At 36.5% G+C, this 26,083-nt stretch overlaps 1 protein-coding gene across 4 annotated transcripts in view; it reads left to right on the forward strand.

Annotated features, from left to right (window-relative positions):
• The window catches only part of EPRS1 (glutamyl-prolyl-tRNA synthetase 1), a 41,024-nt gene that overhangs the window by 4,191 nt on the left and 10,750 nt on the right, over positions 1-26,083 (forward strand). The window contains exons 3-25 of one of the 4 annotated variants that reach the window (XM_086744958.1): positions 2,555-2,654; positions 3,912-4,068; positions 4,796-4,935; positions 5,587-5,681; positions 7,623-7,749; positions 8,300-8,492; positions 8,849-9,020; positions 9,945-10,178; positions 11,531-11,615; positions 11,950-12,009; positions 14,390-14,500; positions 16,125-16,261; positions 16,991-17,198; positions 17,628-17,740; positions 18,324-18,441; positions 18,546-18,917; positions 19,826-20,056; positions 20,747-20,995; positions 21,808-22,038; positions 22,392-22,657; positions 23,933-23,984; positions 25,403-25,612; positions 25,793-25,865. In XM_086744958.1, coding sequence (XP_086601084.1) covers positions 2,555-2,654; positions 3,912-4,068; positions 4,796-4,935; positions 5,587-5,681; positions 7,623-7,749; positions 8,300-8,492; positions 8,849-9,020; positions 9,945-10,178; positions 11,531-11,615; positions 11,950-12,009; positions 14,390-14,500; positions 16,125-16,261; positions 16,991-17,198; positions 17,628-17,740; positions 18,324-18,441; positions 18,546-18,917; positions 19,826-20,056; positions 20,747-20,995; positions 21,808-22,038; positions 22,392-22,657; positions 23,933-23,984; positions 25,403-25,612; positions 25,793-25,865 — 3,734 coding nt within the window. The remainder of the gene's footprint in view (positions 1-2,554; positions 2,655-3,911; positions 4,069-4,795; positions 4,936-5,586; positions 5,682-7,622; positions 7,750-8,299; positions 8,493-8,848; positions 9,021-9,944; positions 10,179-11,530; positions 11,616-11,949; positions 12,010-14,389; positions 14,501-16,124; positions 16,262-16,990; positions 17,199-17,627; positions 17,741-18,323; positions 18,442-18,545; positions 18,918-19,825; positions 20,057-20,746; positions 20,996-21,807; positions 22,039-22,391; positions 22,658-23,932; positions 23,985-25,402; positions 25,613-25,792; positions 25,866-26,083) is intronic. The other 3 variants (XM_086744959.1, XM_086744960.1, XM_086744961.1) reach the window with 3 other exon arrangements.

The raw sequence follows: 26,083 nt of genomic DNA on the forward strand, positions 1-26,083 counted from the left end.
CTCTTGCTCAGTTCTACAATAATTTAAAAAATTGATTATTTTAAAGTCTGTTAAAAGTGTATCTGTAGCTTGCAAAGCATCAGCTCAACTCATATCTCGACTAATGCTTTTGGTAAATGGATTTCATGGCATCAATTCTGCTGAAGCTATCTTATTTTGGCATGACTTGAAATTCACCTGGGGTATTTCAGACTTTGGTTTTTTTTTTTTTTTTTCAGGAAACCATTAGTTCTAATGACTTGACTTGAGCAAGAGAGAACATTTTATTTGCTATTTTTCAAGGTTATATTTTGAAGTGCAGTTAAAATGTAACAAACTTTTCAGATCACTAGCTGAAACTTAGCTGCTAGCTAGAGAGCTGAAAAGTTTATCACTGATTTGAGATGGTGAATTTTATTTTAAAGGTTATTTTAGCTACAAAACTTCATGTGGTAGTAGCTCCTAAACAAACCACTCTGCAAAATGCTCATGGCTTTGTGGAGCGTTTTAGTATACCTGCATATTACCAGATAACAAACTGCAGTACAGCTTTTCTGTTTCATGTTGTGGGCACACGCATACTTCAGAGCAGTGTTTCTCTTAGGCAGGTATATCTAACCTCTGCACAGAGCCATTCTGCAATGCTTTTTACAAATCAATTCAGGTAATGATTATTACAATTGGAGATTCTCTGAGTTTTGTTTTGTGGTTTGTTGTGGTTTTTTTTTCCTTCTTCCATCTTGTCTTCTACTTCCTGAATATTTACCCTGATATTTAATTACACAGCATTTCATGTCACTTTCAAGAGAGACTTACTCTTTCCCTGTAACATTACATCGTCCCTGATTATTCTTCCTTACGCCTGGTGTTAGCAGGCACTAGCTGCAAAGAGCAGCCTTAATGATTTGTAACTTTTTCAGAGAAAGGAGACCAATTAGCACTTTTTTGGATGGAAGTGAATCTTTTTTTTTTTCATAAATAAAATAAACAACTTTTTAAGCACAAGTAAGATTTTTACTCAGAGTAACATCACATTTTATATTTTTTTTTTGTTTTGCTGGAGTAATCAAGGATATTTGTTTTAGTGTGAACTAGTGAAAACAATAAAAACACATTTCACAGACTTTCTGCAGATATGTTAAAAGGTTTTGTTTTTCTCAGTTTGAAAAAGCTTCATTAGCATCTGATAGTGCGAAATTATGGTAGGACATACTTTGCGTATGTTAACCCCTCTACTGTGGCTTTTGCTTTTATTTATATTTTGTGGATCTTCTGTATACTGGATCCTAGAAGCTTGAGAAGCCAGAAACAAAAGAAAAACTACAAATGAACTATGTTCCCTAGGTTTTAGTGCAGTTAACCTAATGAGACTGGCTGATCCATTTGTACTAAAAATGGAACTCATAATTGTTAATGTATCAAGAAGTCTTCTATTTCATTTTCAGAACTTTCATTGATTTGTGCAAGGCTTTTTGAGGGCTATTAAAAATTCTTTAATTTTATAAAGGACACAGTAGGTGTAACAAGTGCAGAACAGTTGCGGAACAGAAATGAAACCTTGTTTGGACAAATTGAAGTGTAGCATTCAGTCCATATTAAATTGAGTGGAACAGAACACTTACAGGAGCTCTTTTTGTTGATGTCAATGCTTGTTTAGAAGCAATTGGAGCTCTTAATTTCGTAATCTACACCTATGTGGGACTGTGGACATGAGCATTATCTGGAGAATTGATGGTTGTGATGCAGCTTTCTTCCAAAGCTCTTCAGTAAATATTAATGAAAATTTTCACATTTATCTTAGATGAATTTGAAGCTACATTTCTGACAATATGCAGCTTTTTGTAATACTGTATGTAAGATGGAAAAGGGAGATTAAAACACAGAAAGAAGGATGTTATTTAGAGAGCCTTTCACCTCTAGATCTTTTGAGAATTCTCAACAGCAGAATGCGAAAAACAAATTCAAGTTAGTCTTATATCTGGAGAAGGCTGGGTGAAGAACAGAAATACAGGCAGCCAAGTTTGTTCAACAGGGGATAGTCTCTGTGAAGTGTGAATTGAGTAAAATGAGTAACAAATGAACAGGTTTTTTCCTCTGATGCTAGCCATTATAACCATGGTGGAGACATCTTGATTCCTTTGTAGATTCTCTAGGAATCCTCTTCAAAGTCATCCTTCTTATATGAAAAGAAAAGAAAACAAATGTTAATTTAGCTCCTTATATTCTGGAAAGTACATAGCTCAAGTTATGCATTCTGTCAGATGTGGAGAGAGAGTTTTATGCTTTGAAACAATAGTCAGAGTTTTATTTTCTTCATTTCTGTGTCTAAACAAAATTGTTTCATGTTTAGAAACATGTTTGTTCCGTCTGGTGAAAGAAAAGCAAGGGCTAATATGTTCTTTCGCTAGATTTATTTATTTATTTATTTTAAATTCTGGTGATCTGATACCTGTTGGTTTAACCAGAAATTATTTTGTTTATGCTTTACACATGTTTCAACTATGTGTGTACAATTAAAATTGAACTGGAGGTGGTAATTTAATATACCTTTATTTTGCCTCTTTCTTTTTTTCAGGCATGTTTCATTTACTGATGTGAATTCAATAGCTCGTTATCTGGCTCGAGTTTCTGCTTCTGCTGGGTTATATGGTTTGAATCTGTTAGAACACACTGAGGTGAGAAGGAATCATCCCTCTTTCCCTCTTTCCCTCTTTCCACCTGTGATCAAAGTTGGGGTGTTTTTAGGAACTCATGTCTGTTATTCTGCATTTTATTGTTAGACTGAGGTTCCAGCTATGTGGGATGCTGAGGGTTTTGTTTTCTTGAGCTTGTTCCTTCTTATAAAGAAGAATCATAAATCCAAGCATTGAAAGGGTTACCATTTCCCACCCCTTCAATAGCAACTCCTAACATAACGGTTCACAAGATGATTCAGGTTGGAAGGTAGTATCTGCGGTTTTCCCTCTTCACTTTCCTTGGCTCCAGTGTAACACCAAGAAACTGTGTGACATTGCAATACTGAAGTAGTTTTTGCTCTGTATGATGGACAAAACCCTGAGCCCAGTTTTATGTAAACACACTTTAAAGATTGGTATTTCTGTTAAAATCCTTCTTTTCACCTCTGCAACTTTAAAAAATGAAGTTGTACTTTGAGAAGCACAGTGACAGCTGCATTTGTGGTGCAAATGTTTTGGAGCATAACTGCGAATAACTGAACTGAGTTCTGTAGTAGTGTAATTACATCTGTGCCTGCCACGTTGACTTGAATATTGGAAGAATTCCTGATGTCGTTTACAGAACCCTTGCATATGAAGTAGGGACAAAGGACTAGAAGAGACACTTAGTCTCTTACAGGATTAAGGGATTCAATTTATAGACAGCGCTGCATTATTAACTAAGGGCCTGATTCTTAATTTTTTTTTAATTTATGTACCGAGATATATTTCCTTTTATGGGAGAAGACTTTTGCAGGAGAAGGGGGAGGGAAATGAGATGGGGGAGAGATTTGATTTCTTCAAATCTGAAAGGAGATGAGGCAGAGAAGGGAGACTGAGGGGAAAATAGTATACTTATACAGTAGCACTACTAGGAAGATCAAATAGGTCATAAATGTGGTGTCTAATAGTTAAAGGATAATGACTATTGTTATATGCTGGGTGTGATAAATAAGAACTGCTGATTATTTTTAGTGGTGGGAGTAGCTTCAGTAAAGTCAGCATTTTCAGCAGTTTGAATATATCCTGAAGGAAAAAATAAAATTTAATCATTTAGTATAGTTCTGGGTGAATGTTTCAGTATATTGTATTTTAAACATTCTTTAAGCATATGATTTATTGTCCAATATATTTAACGCTAATATTTTATGTTCTACTCTTAAATGGATTGTATATTATAATTGGTAATTTTGAGTGTCTTTTGTCCTTTAAAACTAGATTGACCATTGGCTGGAGTTCAGTGCTACAAAGTTATCTGCTGTCAGCCAGTTTCTTTCAGCAGTCCAAGAGCTCAACCACTGTCTGTCTCTAAGAACGTACTTGGTCGGAAACTCTCTGAGTCTCGCAGACCTGTGTGTCTGGGCTGTGCTAAAAGGTATCAGTATGTATTCTTGCTTTCATTGACTTGCAATCGGTGTGTACCAGCAGTCCTCAAATTTCCTTTTTTGTGGATGATAGTAGCAACTCTTAGCTGTATGCCAGACTGTATGCTACTGTGCATACTGCTTTGGCGTGTGCAAAAGCTAACATCTTTTGCTATTTTTTCAAAGTCGCTGCTCTTGAGAGAAATCTAAAGGGAGTGTGCTAGTTTGGTTTGGTTTTTTTGTTGTTGGTTTTTTTTTTTTCTCTCCTTTCCCCCTCAGAATCTTTGTAGTGAAGTTGTATTCCTTGAAAATTAATTTGTGGGATTACAGCCCCTCAGAAATAAAGGGTTGTGTGGATATAGGCTTCACTTCTGATAAATCTTAGAAAACATCAAATGCAGACACACTGGAGGGATATCTTGTATTTCTGTTTTGAAAAAGAAGTTGTTATTAATTTTGAGGTCGGTGATACAAAGAAAAGTGTATGGTCTCCTGTTCCCTCCGCCTTCTGCTTTGATTAATCCAGGAAAGAAGGCAGTATGTTTTGAGTTTGGAGGGAGTTTGTTTATTTAATTTGTTTTAGAATGACTTATGTCCCCATGACTAAACGTCTTTTCAGAAGAAAGCGTAAGTAGATTTTTTTAAAATCATAGTCTTTTTTTAGTCTTAAGAATTGCTGTTAGTAATTGTTCCATTTTTATAACTTAATAGCTTGAAAAATTATTTGTTTTCTAACAGATAGTAACATATGGCAAGAGCAATTACAGCAAAATAAAGCTCCTATCCATGCAAAGCGATGGTATGGCTTTCTTGAGGTACAGCCTGCTTTTCAGTCAGTAAGAGCCAAGTGGGCTTCTGGTACACCAAAGGTTAAAATGGTAAGATTTACTCAGATCTTCTGGAGAGAGTAGTTTTATTTGTGTGAATACAATATAATATTTTTTTTTTTAAGTTAGAGAATGAAAAGTTAAAAGGAATCAATTGTACAGTAAGTTAAATTTTTGTAAACTCTTGTTTGAAGATAAAGCTGTCACTTTCATATTTAGAAAGGCATGAGGAGTGTAGTCCAGTGCTTAAACAGAATCATGTAAAAATGACACTTCTTAATTAGCACTGCTTTTTAGATGTATTGTTTGCTTTTCCTAAAGAGGATTTGGATATCCTGATAAACCTGCAAAGAATGCAGTCTTTGGTTGATTGAACTTGTTAATCTCATGGAAGTTAAGAAGACTAAGACAAAAAACTTGGCTAGCAACTCTTTTCTTCTGTGGAATGAATTAAACAACTTTGTCGGACTTTTCAGTCCTAGATCAAGTTTGAAGACAGAATAACTTAAAACTTCAGAATTAATCTTGTTTTGATGTACTACGAGTAATGTGAAAGTTCTGAAGAGATTAATTTGGGGTCCAATACAGCAGCTTTTTGTTGTCTGGTTTGAAAGGAGGCCATGGTACAGAAGCTATTATCTAGTTTTATACCTGATTATACAGCTAATGCGATTTGTAATTATGTCTCTGTTAATTTTTAAGGCAGCAGAAAAGAAAGCAGATGTTGGGAAGTTTGTTGAACTTCCTGGTGCAGAGATGGGAAAGGTCATTGTAAGGTTTCCTCCTGAAGCAAGTGGGTAAGAAACATAAATACTTTGAGAAGGTTCCATTTGTGTTTTTTATTTTAAAAAAAAAAGTGTGTTTTGATGAGGGTGTTAATCAGCTTATCAGACAAGACTTTTAAGCCAAAGCTTTGTCCACATCTACGTTAAAGTTGTATATTTACTTCTTCTCTATACCTCATTGCAGTGTTGCCTGAATTTGGAATAGGGAGGTTTGTTGCCAGCAGGTGACATAATGCTGCTCAGCAGTGGGATGAGAAGCAGAAGGACAGCATTTGCATTGGATAATGGAGGCGTGTGCACTGACAGGAGCTATGATGTGTAAATACAGTCTTTATGAGTTGGGTGAAAGAACTCATAGTGTTTCTCAAGGAAGCTTAGATTTGAGAAGAGAAAATAAATATGGGGTAGACTCCCCTCGGGAAGCTGAACGCTAGATGTGTAATGGAGGCCTTTGGCCCAGGAGTCCAGCCTGCATGTAGTCCCAAAACACGAACTCCTTAAAGACCCCACAGTGGAGATATGATGAGCCAATTTGTAGAGATGTGATGTAGCCAAGTAATTTTCACCCAGCTTTTAGTTTTCTGAGATTTTTAGAATTGCCTGATGAGCTGTAAAATTTCCATGATTGCATTTCTTTATTAGACTGTGACTTCTGTAGTAGTGTTTCTTACTCTTATTAGTCCAGTATAAACTGTTACTCAAATATGATGTTATGTATTATGTGCATGTACATGTATAACATATTGTTCTCACATTACTTTAGTAGCTTTGAGTATCTTAATTCTGCTGTTTTACTTAAAACACTGTTCTTTAGGGACACCTTATTAATTTTTTTGGAAGTGATTTTCATTTTGTGGATTTGGGTTTTTTATATTTAGTTTATATTGACAGTAGCTTTTTAGGTTATGTTAAAAATACACAGCAACCACCATTTCTGATAATTCCACTCTTCTGAATGTGGTAGGTTCAGATTATCTGGTAGCTACTACTGACTATCATCAACAGTTGATTGAAGTTAGTCTGTAAAACAGGAGATAAGCTCAACATGGATGAGAAGCTCAACATGAGCTGGCAGTGTGCACTTGCAGCCTGGAAAGCCAACCGCATCCTGGGCTGCATCAAAAGAAGCGTGGCCAGCAGGTTAACGGAGGTGATTCTGCCCCTCTACTCCGCTCTCGTGACACCCCACCTGGAGTATTGCATCCAGCTCTAGAGCCTACAATGTAAGAAGGATGTGGTCCTGTTGGAGTGAGTCCAGAGGAGGGCCACGAAGATGATCAGAGGGCTGGAGCACCTCTCCTATGAGGACAGGCTGAGAGAGTTGGAGCTGTTCAGCCTGGAGAAGAGAAGGCTCTGGGGACACCATATAGTAGCCTTCCGATAGCTGAAGGAGGCCTACAAGAAAGATGGGGAGAAGCTCTTTAGCAGGGCCTGTTGTGATAGGACGAGGGGTAATTGTTTTAAAATAGCAGGAGGTAGATTCAGATTAGATATAAGGAAATTTTTTTTTCCAAGGAGGGTGGTGGAACACTGGAACAGATTGCCCAGAGAGGTGGTGGATGCCCCATCCTTGGAAACATTCAAGGCCAGGTTGGACAGGGCTCTCAGCAACCTCATCGGGTTGGAGATGTCCCTGCTTCTTGCAGAGGAGTTGGACTACATGGCCTTTAAAGGTCCCTTCCAACCCAAACCATTCTATGATTCTGTAATTGCAATCCCATTTTATATCCATAGTGACACTTTAATTTAAGTGTTCTTAACAGCTAACTACTAAATTTATGGTAGAAAAAACATAAACTACTTTCATAAATGTACAGTATTTCAACAAATATCCTGCTTTTTTTTTTGTTAGACTTAGATATTGCTTTCCATTCTTTCTCCTTCTCTCACAAAAAAAAAAGGTCTAACTGAAGTAGTGATGGTGTATATATTTATTTTTTATTTCATTTTTAGATATCTGCATATTGGTCATGCCAAAGCTGCCCTGCTGAATCAGCACTACCAAGTTAACTTTAAAGGAAAACTTATTATGAGGTTTGATGACACGAATCCAGAAAAAGAGAAAGAAGACTTTGAAAAGGTATGATAAGACAGCAGGGAAATCCATTCACTATCTAGCTAATTCAAAGGTAAACGACAGGCAGATCTGCTCTTGAACACTTTTTTGTACTAGATTTTTACAGTATCAGTATTACACTTCAGTCTTATCCTTGGAAGAAATTTCCACCATCTTCACCATAAAAAGCTTAAAGCACTTTTACTGATAGCTTATTACTTCCCTTTCTCCAATGTTTATTTTGTAGTATGTAGATATGCAACTCTTGCAACACACTCTTGTTTTCATTGTAGAAATACTACTTAGTTTGTAAAAAGTAATTTGTTTCATCTCCTTTTCTTGTCCTGTGTCTTTCTTTAAGTTGTTTAAGTCTGATCTCTCATAATTACAGGCTGTGAACGAATGATAAGTGCCTGCCTCTCTTTTTTTTTTTTCATGCATATCATATTATTTTTATTGCTTATCCTTCCTGGACAATGGAACATTTAAACCACCAGATCTGGCATGAAGAGAATAGAGGTTTAAGAAAAGTAGCTTTCCTGAATATTACAGTATAGAATTTCACACTTTGCAGGTTATTCTTGAAGATGTTGCAATGCTGCATATAAAACCAGATCAATTTACATATACCTCAGATCACTTTGAAACAATAATGAAATATGCTGAGAAACTTATTCAAGAAGGGAAAGCATATGTAGATGATACTCCTGCAGAACAAATGAAAGCAGAGCGTGAGCAAAGAATGGAATCTAAACACAGAAATAACTGTAAGATATTTTAAGCTTCTTTCTTGCTTTCTTACCTTTTTAGTTTGGCATCAAAATTTGATTTTTGTTAACAAAGATGGATGAGATGACTAATTGCATACCTCTAAGGAACTTAGAAGTGTTTAGTGCTTTGTTCTGCGAGACTGGAATAAGAGTACATTTAGACAGGTGCAGTAAACTTGTGTATGTATGAATTTATAACTGTCCATTGCCACTTTTATAAAACAGAAAATGTAAAATGTGTGAAAATGAATTCAGTGTCTAGAGAGAGGGGGTGATGTTGCTTTTTGTTACTGCATTAATAAAACACGGTTCTGTATCAACCTTAGAAAATGATTTATTTTTATTGGTTTTAGGTGTTAATAAGAATCTACAAATGTGGGAAGAAATGAAAAAGGGAACAGAATATGGACAGACTTGTTGTCTGCGAGCAAAAATAGATATGAGTAGTAACAATGGATGTATGAGGGATCCAACTCTTTATCGTTGTAAAAACCAGCCTCACCCACGTACTGGAAGTACCTACAAGTATGTTCACTCACTCCTTGTGTGGCCTGTGATTTTTTTCTCTTTTCAGGGCATGTACCATTCCTTAGTAAACTTCTTTTAATACTTGGAACTTGCTAGCATTTTTCAGGCAGAGTATGTAAGGAGTCTCTTGACTTCTGAAACTTCTGCAAATGACTTTCAAAACCTGTGAACTGGCCATCATAGTCAGCAGTGAATGTTATTTCAGTTTTGGTCCATAAATAAATCATGGTCAGTTAAGACTTTGAGTCAAAACATGAATTAAGACTTAGTGGCTGTATCTTGGACAACAAAGCTGTTTGCTTTAGCTCTTGGAGTTTAAACAGAACCATGGCAATTTTACATTGCTACAATTTTATATTGCTGAAAAAAACATCCTTGATTTACGTACCTGAGTGGCTGCTTCCATTTTCACAGCAACTGCTGTCTTTGTGCGGAATGAAGAATTACTACATTGTGCACTGAAGTAAGCCTACCCAATTGTTCCAGGCTATGGTTCAGTGCCCATATGTAATGTTTCTTTCCAGCTATACCTATCCCTTTTTGGAAACATTGATTTAATGTGTTAGCGGTTTGTTCTTAAACATGAAAGCTTTGCAAATTATTCAGTCAACTAATGATTCTTTTTTATATTTAAGGAAAAAACCCCTGTAAGTCAGCATTTTATGTGTTTGAAAATCTTGAGTATTACAGCTATGATCAATTAATTTCTTGAAGTGTTTCTTTGTTTTAAAAATGTATTGCCCTGTGAATCTTTTTATGGACAATTTGTTGTGTATGTGCTATTTTAGTCTGAAAGTTTTTAAGATCATAGGTTCTAAATACTTACAATATGTAAATAAAAATTATGCTTAGTTTAAATGTTTACATGTGAGGAAAGTGTTTTGTTCTTCTGCCCTACTAATTGAAGGTCTTTATTCTCAGGGTTTATCCCACATACGACTTTGCCTGCCCCATTGTTGACAGTATTGAAGGTGTTACACACGCACTGAGAACAACTGAATACCATGACAGAGATGAACAATTCTACTGGATCATTGAGGCACTGGGCATAAGGAAACCATATATATGGGAGTATAGCCGGCTAAACCTCAACAACACTGTGCTCTCTAAGAGAAAGCTTACGTGGTTTGTCAATGAAGGGCTTGTGGATGGATGGTATGTTACACAGTTGTAGTTCAGCATTGTTCCCTAAGGTACTCATGACTGATGCATGCATTCTCTGTTCTAGACAATGCTTAAACATCAAAGCAGCATGAATGAATAGTTAAACAGAATTTAAGAACAAAGATTAATTACAGTAGCTTCTGCATGTGCACTGTGTCTGTTTACCTCTACAGTAACTGTGTACATACATATTCATATCCTGTGATAGACAATGAGGTAGCTTATTTTTGGACTCTGGCTGTTGTGACGGGTGCTACTTACACGTTTTCCACTCTGAGTCATCAGATACATTCCTGCGCAATGCCAGAAGGGGGCCTGAATTGAAGAACTTCTGGTCCTATCCATCTAGTCAAATCCATCCTACTTTCCACCTACCTGCTCTTCCCCTTCTTCTCTCTGTTCTTTTTTTCATGTTAACTGGATTTCTGCAGATGGTACTTGGTGGCCTGGTAGCCTAAGTATTTTCCTAGGAAGTATGAACCATGAGTTCAGAGCTCTAGTTCAGAGCCTAGAGAGGCGGTGGCAGCACAGCATCTGAAGTCCTCTCCTCATAGTACAGGATTCTGAAGAAATAATACCAACTCAGGCAGTTGTTTGTAGTGTTTTTCCTGGGCTGGTCTTAATTGATTCTCTGCTCAGCCTAAGGGAGCATCATTTTACACAAGTTTTCCTGGTGGTCATACTTAAGTGTGCCGTGTGCTTTTTTTCTTTTCTTTTCTTTTTTTTTTATCTTTTTTCTTTGCTTTTTTCCTTTTTTCTTTTTTTTTTTTTTTTCCCTAGAGGTGTAGCTGGTCTTATGATGACCTCTCCCTCGTTAAGCCTCCCTGTTAGGGCCTCAGCAAGGTTTGATTCATGTTCCTACCAAAACATATCTTACATTTCAGACCTTTTCATTTCTTGCATAAGAGAATAAAATCATAGGATTCTGTCACTTATGTCATTGAGAGATAACATTGTTATTGTCACTGATCTGTTTCCGATTTCTCTTGGGAAAGAAGGAATCATGCACATTATTCAGGTGCCACTGAAAAGGAAGTAATGTGATAGGGACGTAACTTTTGCCTTGCCAGTTTAGGATTGAATAGATATGGGAAAAGAACCACTTCAGCAAGAGATGACTTCCCTCCCTGGGGTGAAATAGAAGAAAATCTGTACCAGATATTTTGTATGGATAAGAGCTCAGTCTTTTCAGTTAGGTCTTCTCATCTAGCTGTTAATTCACACAAGCAAAATACGCTGTAGCTGGGCCTTTCATATGTGGCAGTATTAGTAAAGTTTTTGATCAGTTTGACTAATACATAGAACTTAGCATGTGATACTGATGAAGCATCTTTTTCTGCTAGGGATGACCCAAGATTTCCCACTGTGCGTGGTGTCCTAAGAAGAGGCATGACAGTTGAAGGGCTAAAACAGTTTATTGCTGCTCAGGTGGGTGTTCTCTTCTGACTTTTTTCAATCTCACTTGTTAAGGACAAGTTTTTGTGAAGTTTCAGTTAAAGTACTTGTCACTTGGAAGTTTGTTCTTTTGAAGGTTTGCTGCTTTCATGTGTACTGCTTCAACAATATTAGCACCTCTGAGCACATACAGGCAAAACAGGGTAGCAAGTTTCTTACTTTAAAAAGGGTTTATCTGCAAGCTCAGGATGCCTCTCTAAACTGTTTTGATGAATGAAAATAGCAGAGAGTTTGCAGTCTTTAAAGGACTTTGTTTTAAATGGATCTAATAGCTAGAATATTTATATTAATGTGGGTTTTTTCCCAGGGCTCCTCTCGATCTGTTGTGAATATGGAGTGGGATAAAATTTGGTCCTTTAACAAAAAGGTATGTGCTGACTTGAATTTGATGCTATCCTCTTTCTGGGATATGTAGAGAATCCAGCCTTCATTGGAGTGCTTATCACAACAAGTAGTAGTTGCAATGTGTTGCATCATCTGGCACACTTTCAGGAAAATGGAATGTCCCCCCCTTTTCTAGCCTGAACTAGCACTAATCCTATTGATTCTCCTGTACCAATACTTACTTGCTTTACTTAGTAGTATGGGGAAAGATAATGATACTTGCTGTAAATCTGATATGAAAACTGCATTTCATTTTTCTGCTTTCAAGCTGCGAGCTATCTGTAAGAAGGTATTACTTAACGCTTTTTACCTAGCATATAGCTTACAGTGCTGTAAGCATACATAGCATAAGCTATCATTTTGCAGCTTCATAGCACAGTCACATTTGCTTATATAACAGGAGCTCTACAAACCCACTGAAAATGCATTATTCCTAATTTTAAAAAGGCTGCCCGTTTCTGGTTTGGCTTATTTGTTAACATAAGCACAAATCTTACTCAATTTGATTCACGTTGGCCGCTTTCCTTTCTGTGGCAAAAGGACTAATGCACTGCGTATACTGCCTATGTAGATAAAGCCAGCACTGCTGATGTTTCTGACTGAATGTCAGATAAGGAATATTGCATCTTGACATGGTTAGTCGCTTTTTGGCAGCGGATGCTTGGACACTATAATAAGGCGAATTGTTATAATGCTGATTGCATATTTTGTGTGATTGTGGAAACACCTGTTATTTTGCATTGGGATTCCTGCTTGGTTTTGCTTAGATAGTACTGAGATCTGTTCATGGTTCTTTGATTTAAGTAGTTTTTGCTTGTCTGGCATGTGTCTTGTATTTCTTCATGTATTTTGCATTTGGTCTGCTACATACACAAAGGTTGATGAATTGGTTCTTTCTGTTGCTGCATAAATATATTTATGACTAAATTGGATTTTGGGGGAAAAACCACAATGGACTGTCAGGGCTTATTTTTTTTCAATTGGCTTTAAAACTGAGTTTCTTGGACCTCTGACTCAACTCCTTGGACAGCACCATATTTATTAGCCATTTTTTTTTACATGTATCTGTGCAGATAGTTTGCAACCTGCAATATGAGCAAAACCAATTGGTTGCATGCAGGTAGTTCTGAGCTCAACAGCTTCATCAGTGTGAGAACTCTTGTTTTATATGTTATCCTGTAATTATGCTACTGAATTTTTAACACCTGTCATCCGAAGAAGGATTGTGAGTTTTAATGAGTAAAATAAAGAGCCTGGTAATAACATTGTAAAATTCAGTCATTTAGTTATCAAAATTATGATACTAAATCGCTTAATACATGTAGTATATTTTGGGATACATACACAAGTCCTTTTTAAAAGTGTATTTCTAACATTTAGGAATCTGACTTCAGTGATTATGAACCTACAAATATGTGACTTCTTAAAAGTATATCATCATATCACCTTACCTGCCAATGTGATGTAATTAGGTGCTAAATATTTTTTTTCTAAAATTGCCATGTAGTTTTTCACTTGAGTAGGAATAAATGAAGGAGGAAAAAAGGCACTTTATACTAATAAAACCAGGTAATAAAACTGGTAGATCTCTGATATTCCTTTTGGACCTAGACAACTATTTTACTTCAATTATTTTTTTAAGTGCCTCTGAACAGTTTGACAAACCAGTACTTCAGGTATGAAGAATGCTGTGAAAAACTATGTCAGTTGAGTTTGAAAATGGGCAATAAAAATACAGAAAGGCATTTTAGTGGTATCTTTCTTTTCTTGCCAAACTTATGATGTAGAAATCCTGATGAAGTCAATGTTATGGTGTTGCCTTATTATAGTATCTAATGCATCTTTATTAAAATTGCAGACTTAATTGGTGCTTCCTGTATTGCTAGGTCTGTCCCTGATTCTGCTGGAGCACTGACCTGGAAAATGAGTATGGAATCAGATCTTGTGCAGCTGGAAAAACAACGGACTGCACTGACAAATTATTGCTTTAAATTCAGCTACCTAGGAGAAAGTGGTCCAGATGTAATAGCCTATGTGCATAGTAAAAGTATATCAAAGTACATTTTGCTGTCTTCCCTATGAGGCATTAGCTCATGATTTTAGTTACTTCTGGTGTCAGTAATGCCCAATCCATAGTTTTTACTCAAAGTATTTCAGAAAAGATGGGAAATTGTGAAGTCTTACCACTGTTTTCTCACTGTTTTCTTCTTTTTTGGATTAAAGTAACATTAAAGCAAACATTAAAAAATGCAGTAACATAAAGAATACCAGTTAATATTCCTTTTTGGTGGTTGTTTTAGACAACATCTTATTTCTCTGTCTATGTCATATATTCATGATCCACCTCATTTCTTTTTCTGTAGGTTATAGACCCAGTAGCACCTCGGTATACTGCTTTACTGAAAGATGCAGTGGTCCCAGTAAATATTCCTGAAGCTCAAGAGGAGATGAAAGAAGTGGCTAAACATCCAAAGGTTCTTACTTTACTCTCTTAATATTCTTGTATTGCAAACTAATAAAGGTGGAAGTACCTTGGCTTGAAGCAGTCAGCAATGAAATTCTTGCTTTTAACTTGCTCAGACAGCATGGGATAAAACCAAGGTGTACTTTTTTCACAGAATTGTCAAAAAGTGGGTAACTGCTGAACGTGTTTGTTCTGTTACGAGCATGTAGGAAACTGCTCTTGTAAATATATAGAGTGCATATAGACAGTGCACTGGAAGGCCTGTCTGGGAGTTTTCTGAAGAGGTGACGTGTGACAAGTATGGAGTGATGCTCAAATGGTTTTCATTATTCTTTGATACTAACTTTCACAGAGACATTTAAATATAAAATTTTATTTGAGCTTTATGGGTATAATACAGTAGATACTACTTATCTGTAAAAGCGTGGAATGCAGGAGGTTTTTAAAAATTGTTTATAAAATTAAACTTCTGTAGAGAAGTGATATATTAACCTGTTAATTCTACCAATCTCTGAATTTTTTTAATATGACTTAAATTCAGACAGCAAATAGTTAAGAACTTGCTAACATGATACTCTTAGTATCCAGTAAAGAGAATAATATTCCTTAAGAAGGGAGATATGCTACTAATACAATTCTTTTTTGGCACTACAGTTAGGAAAGATGCTTTCCTTTGAGCATGGCATCTCAAATTGTACTTAAGCTTCACTGAAAGCATTCCTTAGATATCACACTTACTCTGAGAAACAAGTGAATATTGTTGAGATTTTGCTTCCTTTTTTTTTTTTTTTTAATTTTGTTGCTCTGAGTGTTCCTGTAGCCATTTCTTGTAACTGAGATGGACATCTAGTTCGCCCTTTTTCCCTGTGGCAGATAAACAAGGAAACAGGTTTTGAGCAGATACAAGTGAGAATTACAGCTCTTTAAGAGTCAAAAGTCTGAAGTTTGGTTAGATGCAAGCCAGCATAATAAAACATTGATATTAAAAATGCTGTCTCCAGTATATAATGAAGTAAGTACTGACCAGAAGAAACAAACTTTCAAACTCCTGATCAATTGAAAAATCTGAACTCTCAGCTGTCTGCCTTTTTTTTTTTTTTTAAAAAAAAAAAGTTTATCTCCATTGTTGAGATGCTTTAAAGCTGAGTACTTTTAGTGTTGTGACATATTTCCAACTTCTCTCTTTAAAAATCTATGCAGCTGAGAGAAGCTGCGTATTTGTTTCCATATTAGCTATATAAAAAAACAAAAATGAGAGTTATGAAATTATTTTTGAAAGTAATTTGCATAGCAGAATCGAAACTTGAGAAAAACTTACTCAGTTTTTCCTTGTAAGATCTTAAACATGTGTGGACCTTAAGAAAATGGGGTATGCTGTCAGTTGTGTTGCAGCTAGTATTTGATAGGAGATAAAATTTTTTTTGAGTGTGCTGTCAGAGGAACACATGCAACACTTGTGAATGAGAAACCTGAGAGTTGTGGAAGAATACTATAGCTTTGTGTTACTTTTATTGTCCTTCTTCTATCTTCATCTGTCCTCTATCATAAATAAAGCAGTGTTTTACCATTGTATTAAATTTAGTCAACTTATATAATAGCAGTCTCTCCTTTGAAATTAAAATCATTATTCACAGAATTCCGATGTTGGGTTGAAACCTGTGTGGTATGGCTCCAGAGTCCTGATTGAGGGTGCAGATGCAGAGACCCTGACAGAGGGAGAGGTGGTTACATTCATAAATTGGGGCAATATTATCATCACCAAATTAAACAGGTAACCTGTTTACTGGGAGATTAAATTAATTTTTGCTTTTCAGCTTTTTGTTGATTTATTTTTTTTAAAGTAGTTTTTAACAGTAAAATATTAATGGCTGTCCATATATGTTCATTCTATGATTCTGTATATAGATATCTACTTCGAAATATGCCACAAAACTGCATTTTAGCATAGAGCGTGTTTTACAGGTCTGAACTCACCAGTCAGTCCTGATACTGCATATTCCTCTTATCCAGTGTTCTCCATTTTTCTATGGTAATATTTCCGCAGTGAAACAGCTTTTTCAGACAAAAAAGACCACTTGGAATTTTAACAACTTTCACCCTGTAACAAATACCTGCTTTTACATACTAAAAAATTAAACCTATCACAGTTTCAGTTGCAGAACTGTTGAGTAGCGGAAGGAGATCATTAATGTCATCATAGTATCTTTGACATGGTTGTGTTGAGACAGTGGCAGAATGGGGTGAGCTGAGATAGAGGATATCATAAAACAAATATGTAGAGATTTTTTTCCCATGTTCTTTACTGTCTCTTGATATTTAAGAAATCAAAATTAAAGGAGAACTTCAGCAACAGTGAATACGTTCTTTCATTTCCTACATCTCCCACACTTTAAAAATGAACTTTGAACACTTGTTTTTCAGTGAATCTATTGGTGGTCTGTAGTATCAAATGATAACTAATAATTTAGGCTTTACTCTTAAAATTTCTGTTTTCCTGTAGAAATTCAAGTGGAAAAATTGTGTCCATTGATGCCAAGTTGAACTTAGAGAATAAGGACTTCAAAAAAACTACTAAGATCACTTGGTTAGCAGAAACTCGACGTGCACCACTCATCCCAACTGTCTGTGTTAATTATGAACATCTGATCACTAAGCCAGTTCTAGGTAAAGACGAAGATTTCAAGCAATATATCAACCGAAATAGCAAGGTAAGTTATCTTTTTATCCCCTTTATTCCACAAAGCTTAGTGTTTGGGAGGTTTTTTTCCATTGCTATTTCTAGTTACTCTTTAACATAAAGATTTCATTTGTCAAACAAGTGAATGATATGCTGGTGTATCTGGTTTCCATGTTTTCCATTTAACCTCTCATAATTTCAAAATTAAAATTTGACTTATGTTTTTTCTTAAGCATTACCTGGCTTTTACATGTCTGAGACCAATAGTTTGAGGTTTTGTTTTGATACATTTTAATGTTGCATCATCTTGCTTGTACTTGTTCTGCTACCCATGGAGTTAACCTACATTTCAACACTTCCGAATCAGAAAATCACGACTATCCTTCAACAGCTCTACTATATTTTTTTACTATTTCTTGTGCTCTGTTAGATTTGGACTGATATCTTTTAACACTTACAGCAAGAAGAACTGATGTTAGGTGATCCTTGCCTTAGGGAGTTAAAAAAAGGGGACATCATACAACTTCAGAGAAGAGGATTCTTTATTTGTGATCAACCCTATGAGCCAGTGAGGTAAGCTACCTGAGAGTGGCCCAAGCAGACTTCGCAGAATTTGCTGTAGCTTGCTATGTTTTAATGTTTTCACACACACATTGGCAACAGTAATGTTGCCTGCAAATATTTTCCCTTCTATCATGACCTTTCTATGGAGTATTTCTGTGGACTGGCATGGCTTTTAGCTTGTATGTTCCTATCTCTTCAAACTGTCTAAGCCAAAAACATGGCACTTTTGGACTTAGTAAAGGGATTATGGTTTCCTTGTGATTCTAAGTATATAAATAAAGGAACAGTGTTATGAAATAAAACAGGCATTTGCCCAATTAGAGTGTGCACATAATTGTAACAGTTCTTTAGCAAGCTACCAAACATCTGAGTTACACTGCATTTCAGCTATTATAACATAAAGAAGACTTGTACGTAACAGGAAGCAATGCAGATCCCCAATTATGTAAGTTTGGGTAACTACAGTTGTGTAGAAAGTTAAACTTGCAGTTGTGCAAGAGCACCTTGTAGAAAGAGTAGAACTTTTGTTTCAATGTTTTATGTGTATCTTGTATTTCCTTTATTGTTGTGTTTTCTATAAATCTTCTTATAGTCCTTACAGCTGTAAAGATGCCCCATGCATTTTGATTTACATCCCGGATGGACACACTAAGGAAATGCCAACATCTGGGTCAAAAGAGAAGACCAAAGCTGAAACTGCAAAGAAAGAGGTAAACTTGTGCTTTAGAAAAGTGCCATAAAATGTATTACTGTACATCTATTACTGTACATGCTGCATGTTGGCTTTTTTTTTCTTTTTTTTTTTTTTTTTAAGGCTAGTTCAGCTGTAAAAGGAAAATCTGCTCCACTTGTTGCTGATACCTCTACTCCAACCTGTCCTGTATCTGAAGATCACCTGGTCATTTACAACAGAGTGTCTGCACAGGGTGATATAGTTCGTGACTTGAAAGCTAAGAAGGCAGCTAAGGAAGATATTGATAAAGCTGTGAAACAGTTGCTGGCCTTGAAAGCAGAATACAAAGAGAAGACGGGCCAGGAATATAAGCCTGGAAATCCTCCAGTATCTGTAACTGAACAGTCTTCAAAGCTTGAGACTTCTGGTACCCTGGACAGTAAAGCTCTCTATGATAAAGTAGCAGAGCAAGGAGAAGTGGTCCGAAAACTGAAAGCTGAGAAAGCACCTAAGGTGGCTGTTTAAACTCATATTTTTTTTGTTTGGGTTTGCATAGCCCATTGTCCTCTGTCTGTGGAGGTGAATGGGTGCTTATGGTTCCATGTTTCCATAGTGATCATCGTTTGGACTAGGCTTTTTTTCTGTCAAGACTTGTGTTTTCCAGTACTTAGCTAGATATTTATGACAAGGTTGGTGTTAATATTCATAAACTTGCAAGTAAATTCCTATATTTCTTAAACTGCTGTTCTGAAATGTGGACAAGTTTCACCCCACAGCATAAGTAGGGAATACTTATGATTAAGTATCTAAATCTGGTCCTTGGGGTTAAAATGTCCTGCAGGATTTATTTATTTAATTTGTTTATTTAACTAATATGGTCAAATTATGTGACTTCATAGAATTGACTTGTTGCTATTTAGACCTTAAAACCAAAACAAAACCCCAAACCAAAAAGGAAAAAAGAAAGTAAAGATCCAAACACCGCAGATATTTTTGAGACGTCTTCCTGTCTGGAACTGAGCATAGAAAACACTGCTACTAGAAAAAATGGAAAGAACACAGCTACTAATGCAGAGCAAGAAAAGATGGGGAATAACACACTTTGCCTGATAGTTAAATACTATTCATAGTAGTGTCTTGGTGGCACCATAAAATCTAAACAAATGGGAAGATCTAAACTAATTTATTGTTATAATTTATTTAGGACTGTTAGGGTTGTATATCCCTTAACAGGAGTTACTTTGTTAAAGTAGGAAACTAGTAGAGAAAACTCCTCTGAATAGCTTTACTAAACAGTTAAGAAAATTCAATAGCTGCACATAAACTGTAGGTCTTTTCATAAAAGTATTTAAGGTGTACATCAGAGTCTTATGTCTGTATCTCTGTTCCTCCCTCTTCCTGCCCCTTCCTTTCTCTTTCAGGGTGAGATAGGTGCTGCTGTGGAAGTCCTTTTATCCCTAAAGGCAGAATATAAACAACAGACAGGCCAGGAGTACAAACCTGGAAGCCCACCTGTGGTCTTTGTCCCTCATCAGTCTTCTCCTGGTTCTACTCTTCCATCCCCATGTCCAGTAGACAGCAACTCTCTATACAACAAAGTAGCTGAACAAGGCGAAGTGGTCCGGAAACTTAAATTGGAGAGAGCTTCAAAGGTTTAATAGCAGTGAATACTTCTGAGTAGGATAATATTTTCAGTTTAGACTAAAACCCAATTACAACTTTTATGAAATTTGAGGAACAAAATATAAGCAAGTACTTTCAAACTCCATGAAGTGTTTTCCCAAATTCTTTTAAGCTGATGTGCCTGACTCATGGGTTCTGTGATAGTGCATGGAGAACCTGGAAAGTAAATAAATAAGTTCTTTGTTTAGTGATACAAGATAAGTGAAGCAGAAGATAGGCAATAACTTGAAAAAAGGGCTGTAACTTGAATGCTAGAACAGCAATAATAAATTTGGTAGTAATTTGAGAGTGGCCAGGGATCCATTATTTTTCAGAGTCCGAGTATTTGCTCCCATTCTCCAGAGTACAAAGTCATGGACTGCTGTAACTGCAGGGAACTAAGCTGCCTAAATGGGAAGCTTTCAGGGCACAGAATTCAGCCCTTAGGTATCCTGCCTGAATAGGTACTTTGATATGCAACTCATAGGTATTGTGGCTAAAAAGTTTTACCACAGAACTCAATAATGACAACTTAATACTAACAAGTTAGCTCTAGAAGTTTTATTACAACAGCTGTGTTAGTGCCATTCTTGCAAAGGTTATGTTATCTTAGCTATTGTGTTGCATCTCTGTCATTTCTATCTTTATCTGCAACTGCTGTTTTTCCTTTCTTGCTTCAGGAACAAATAGATGAGGCTGTGAAAATTCTTTTAAACCTAAAAGCAGAATATAAACAAAAGACAGGTCAAGAGTACAAGCCTGGAAATGCACCTTCAGCTCCTTCTTGTATACCTTCTACTACACTTCCATCTTCTGTATGCTGCAATAACTTGGCACCCTGTAGCTCAGTGGATGGCAAAGCACTTTATGATAATGTAGCTGAACAAGGGGAAGTGGTACGCAGACTCAAAGCAGAGAAAGCTTCTAAGGTATAATAGTAAATAGAGAATAAGCTATTGTAATTCTTACCACATTTTGCCACTGGGGGGAAATCTGTCACCAAGTAGTGATCGAACAGTGTACTAAACTCCCTTATGTCCGGGTCATTGCTTAGCCATCAAACTTGCATGGTCTGATAATGCCACACAAGGCTACTCTGATGCTGGATACTTTCTTGACTCTGAGATATAATTTCTAAATTTGGCTGGTGTAGAAAGTCAAACTTAACCTCTTAAATCTAGATGAATAGGCATAAGCATGGCAGATGTCAACCCTGCAGAAGTTTTTAATGTATTTTACTTTTTCTTGCTGTATTTGGGACAAGTGAAGATAAAAATAGTGTACTGCAACAATAGCAAGACTTTTCAAAGCTTGACGAATTCAGTGAGTTGTGGAAAAGAAAACAAGACAAACCTATGTGTTTTCAGGAGCTGCTGTTTTTTTCTGCCTATATTTCTACCTTGCAAAATTGGTTTTGGGGTTGGGTTGTGGCGATTTTTGTTTGTTTGTTTTGGAAAGCCTTTTTCTAAAACAGATTATTTCATTTTTCAGTGTAGATTCTGCTGCAATGATAGGTTGTAGCTGGCCAGGTGGCCTAGGGGAACATTCTGGTATAATGTGACAGCTCTCAAACATACTCCTGTTGCTTGAGGAAGAGCTATTACTTGTAGTCCTCCCCTAATTATGAAGCACTGTTTCTTGCTAAATGGAAATTTTGTTTTCTTAGCCTGAAAATCAATGGTTGTTCTCAGTTCTCTCTTTAATTCTCACCAGTATGTCTTGCTATCTGTCTTCCACATAGGATGAAATAGATGAAGCAGTAAAACTCCTTCTTTCTCTAAAAGCTGACTACAAGGAAAAGACTGGGCAGGACTACAAGCCAGGACATCCCCCAGCAGCTCAAGGTGCTTTGCCCCAGGCATCGAGCACAGTACTCAGTGGTCCAGACGCACCCGAAGCTAAAGCCCTATTTAGTAAAGTAGCTCTTCAAGGCGATGAAGTTAGGAAATTGAAATCGGAAAAAGCAGAAAAGGTAAAACATAATGTAATATAAAAATGTAATATTTGTATATAAATCTAAAAATATTTTTTAATTCACTGTGATTATGGGAATTAAAAATACACATTTAGAATAGGCAGCATTTGAATTCTGAGATCTGAAATGTGCTTTTAAAATTATTCCTATCAGATATGGTCCTTAAGATGTTAACACTTTAAGTTGAGTATTGGCTTTTGCCGATTTTTTTTTTTTTTTTTTTTTTTTCCCCCCCAACACTGTGTGGATGTCCACAATGCCGTACATAGATCCATTTTATTTTTTTTGATAGACTCATTTTATTCCTGTGATTTCTGTATAAATTTATCCTTATTGTTTTGTTCTTCAAGGAAAAGGTAGATGCAGCTGTTAAGGAACTTCTTCAGTTGAAGGCCCAGTATAAGTCTGTTGCAGGAGTTGACTATAAACCAGTTTCTGCTAGTGCTGCTGATGACAAAGACAAGAAGAAGAAAGAGAAAGAGAACAAGTCTGAAAAGCAGAGTAAGCAACAGAAGCAAAATGATGGCCCAAAAAAAGAACCTTTGCAAGGACAGAGTGGTAGTGAGCTCCCCTCTAATGGATCAGGAGAGGGACAAGGCCCTAAGAAACAAACCAGGTAAAGATGTGATCTTTAATCTATTTGCTAGAAACCTCAACTGCTTACCTATATTCAGATTCAGAGTTTTACAGGTTTCTGATTTCACTTGAAAGCATGGACATTTGCAAAATAATTATGTTCATTTTCATATCTAGGATCAAGCCAAAAGCAAGCTACTAAGGTTTATTTAGTATCAGTTGTACCTCAGCATTCTACTGAGGAAAATTCTACCTAGCCTATGGAAAGCATGAAGCAGTGTGCACACCTTGTTACTGTGGGTGCTGTTACTGTAATTGAGAACTTGGTATATTTCATTTTTTGCTTCTGCAAATGTGCTTCTGTATCTCGCTCAGTATAAACCCTAGAGAAAAAAAAACCAACCTTATCCTTATTTCATTGTACTAGGGTTTCAAAAATATTTACTGTGAGTACTATGAGAAGTATGTAGCCCAACCCAGAGCAAGGCACTGCTGTTGTTGATGGTGGAACTCTCCAGTGATGACTGCTGTGCATTCCCTCTCCTGCTCCCACCCTGAAAGTTTAGAAGCCTTTCCACAGCATGTATTATGCAGCACTATGTATTTCCTGTTTCAGACAGATAAATCACATTAGAGATAGAGATGTGGTTATTTTGTATAGAAATTATGCCAGAAAAATGCATTTTTCACCATCAAAACTTCTCTGCAGAGCTATAAAAACTTTACTTTTGTCTACTGTCATTTGAGTTTGGTGAGTTCAGCCTTCTTTAGAATGTTGTTGTTTTACTAGTTATCTTTGTTTTGATGGTAGGGTCAGTTTTCTGTCTTGAATGATGTGACTGACATTCACGTGAATGGTGAATTAAAGTTGCATTATGTTCCCTGAAATTGTAGCTACTGGCTAGGTAAGAAATTATTAAAATAGAGTAAAATAGCTTACACGCAGGTCTGGTTAGTCTTGGGTTCATATTGGAGCTGCTTGGATTTTCAAATTAATCATTATGAGGTTCTTTGATGCAACCTTGGTGAGAATTAGAAGGGCTCAAACAGTAGGAAAGAAACAGAGCTGTTTTTATGAAACACTCTTGTTAGCCAAGGTAAGGAAATAGTAGCAATTCGTACTAGCCAATATGTACTGAACTGTCAGAAAAAGAATTAGGAAAAGTTAGCTTTAGGAAGTAAAATTAAACTATTCTGTTCCATGCTCCCCTTTTTCTTCCTTCCCTGCTGAAAAAAAAAAGAAAAAAAAAGGTTAGGATAAATTTTGCTGCTAAATGCTGTACAGCACAAATATGGTTCTTTTCTAATACCGTAGGCTGGGTCTAGAAGCTAAAAAAGAAGAAAATCTTGCAGACTGGTTCTCTCAGGTAAGTGACATCAGTTTGAATTAAAGAACTATTTCATTCTTTTATGAATCAAGATCTGTTTTGCATTTATATCTTGTACTTTTGTTTTGTTTTAAATAAAACAAAGTACTTGCTCTTTTCTATTTCTTACATTGCTATCATGGTCTCAATAGAAGTGCCTGGATTGAAGAGCTGAATAAATTTAGGAAGTTGTGAAAAGAATGAACATCAACCATTTCACCCCTTCTCCCATGCATATAGAGAGGATTTTCTTAATTTATGTATGAATTCCTCTGTCATTAAGAGTGCAAAACTTCAGTGAAGTGACAGGAATTTCACAGGCTTGGGAGTTTTATTTCACTCCAAGATGATGTATAACAAAAGTTAGTATCTGTTGATACTGAATGAGTTTGCTGGCTCATGAGGTTCAAAACAACCAGAGTAGATGTGATTAGTTTACATTAGTCTACTTATGAAAGGTTGTAAATAGGTATCAGTGGAGTACATTGGCTCTCACTAGTATCATTTTTATTTATACCCTAAGGAGTAAAAATCTTCTCTGACATGGCCAGCAGGTCGAGGGAGGTGATTCTCCCCCTCTACTCTGCCCTGGTGAGACCCCACCTGGAGTACTGTGTCCAGTTCTGGAGCCCCCAACACAAGAAGGACATGGACCAGCTGGAGAAGGTCCAGAGGAGGGCCACGAAGATGATAAGAGGGCTGGAGCACCTTTCCTATGAGGACAGGCTGAGAGAGTTGGGGCTGTTCAGCCTGGAGAAGAGGAGGCTCCGGGGAGACCTGATAGCGGTCTTCCAGTACCTCAAGGGGGCCTACAAGAAAGATGGGGAGAGTCTGTTTAGTAGGGCCTGTTGTGATAGGATGAGGGGTAATGGTTGTAAAATAGAGGGAGGTAGATTTAGATTAGGTATTAGGAAATTTTTTTTTCCAAGAACACTGGAACAGGTTGCCCAGAGAGGTGGTGGAGGCCCCATCCCTGGAAACGTTCAAGGCCAGGTTGGATGAGGCTCTGAGCAACCTGATCTAGTTGGGGATGTCGCTGCTTCTTGCAGGGGGGCTGGACTAGATGACCTTTGAAGGTCCCTTCCAACCCTAACCATTCTATGATTCTATGAGCTAGAGACATTTCTTACAAAAGTGCAGTTTGTTGGTTCCCAGAAATTAGTTACTGTCTCTTACTTAGATTTGTGAAATCCAGTTTTAGTTAAGTGTGTATGCTATTCAGATCTATTATTAATGTTCCTGCTTAACTTTCCCTAATTATAGGTAACAAAAGTGATCTCGAAGCATATTTTACTAACTTTTTGAGCACCAAGGCTTTTAAATAGAACACTTTCCTTGAATTGCATGCCCTACATGAATTACTGAATATTCTTTGTGTATTAAACTAAAATTTCAATATCTAAATAATCTTTTGAAAGGTGATCACAAAATCAGAGATGATTGAATACTATGATGTGAGTGGCTGTTACGTTCTTCGTCCTTGGGCTTATGCTATTTGGGAAGCTATCACGAACTTCTTTGATGGAGAGATCAAGAAACTTGGAGTGGAAAACTGTTACTTCCCCATGTTTGTGTCCCAGGCTGCCCTAGAGAAAGAGAAGACTCATATTGCTGACTTTGCTCCTGAGGTACACTTCCAAATATTATTTTATAGAATGATAGAATGGTTAGGGTTGGGAGTACAAGAAAACCCAACCACTTAGTCTGCAGCTAAGTATGAAAGTAAGGTTTCTTTACAAAGTTGTTTTGTTTGATATTTTTTTTTCCTTCTTTCTTTTTTTCTTTTTTTTTTTTTTCCCTTCCTGTAGGTTGCTTGGGTCACAAGATCTGGGAAAACAGATCTGGCTGAACCAATTGCTGTACGTCCCACAAGTGAAACAGGTAGACCTCTTTTCATGCAGTTTGACTATAGAGAGAACAGTCACAGGTATACTGTAGCTGATAGACAAGAGTCCCTTTTGAAAAGTGGAAACACATTTTTTAGAATGTTGTCTATTACTCCTTATCAAAATTTCCTAATTTGGCTACTGCTTATAGCAAATATCATAACACTGTATGTTCCCTTAAATTGACTTTTCTAGGAAGTGGACACTCTAGGA

The sequence above is a fragment of the Chlamydotis macqueenii genome, chromosome 3 (genome assembly GCF_036417535.1).
Source record: "Chlamydotis macqueenii isolate bChlMac1 chromosome 3, bChlMac1.mat, whole genome shotgun sequence".
NCBI lineage: Eukaryota > Metazoa > Chordata > Aves > Otidiformes > Otididae > Chlamydotis > Chlamydotis macqueenii.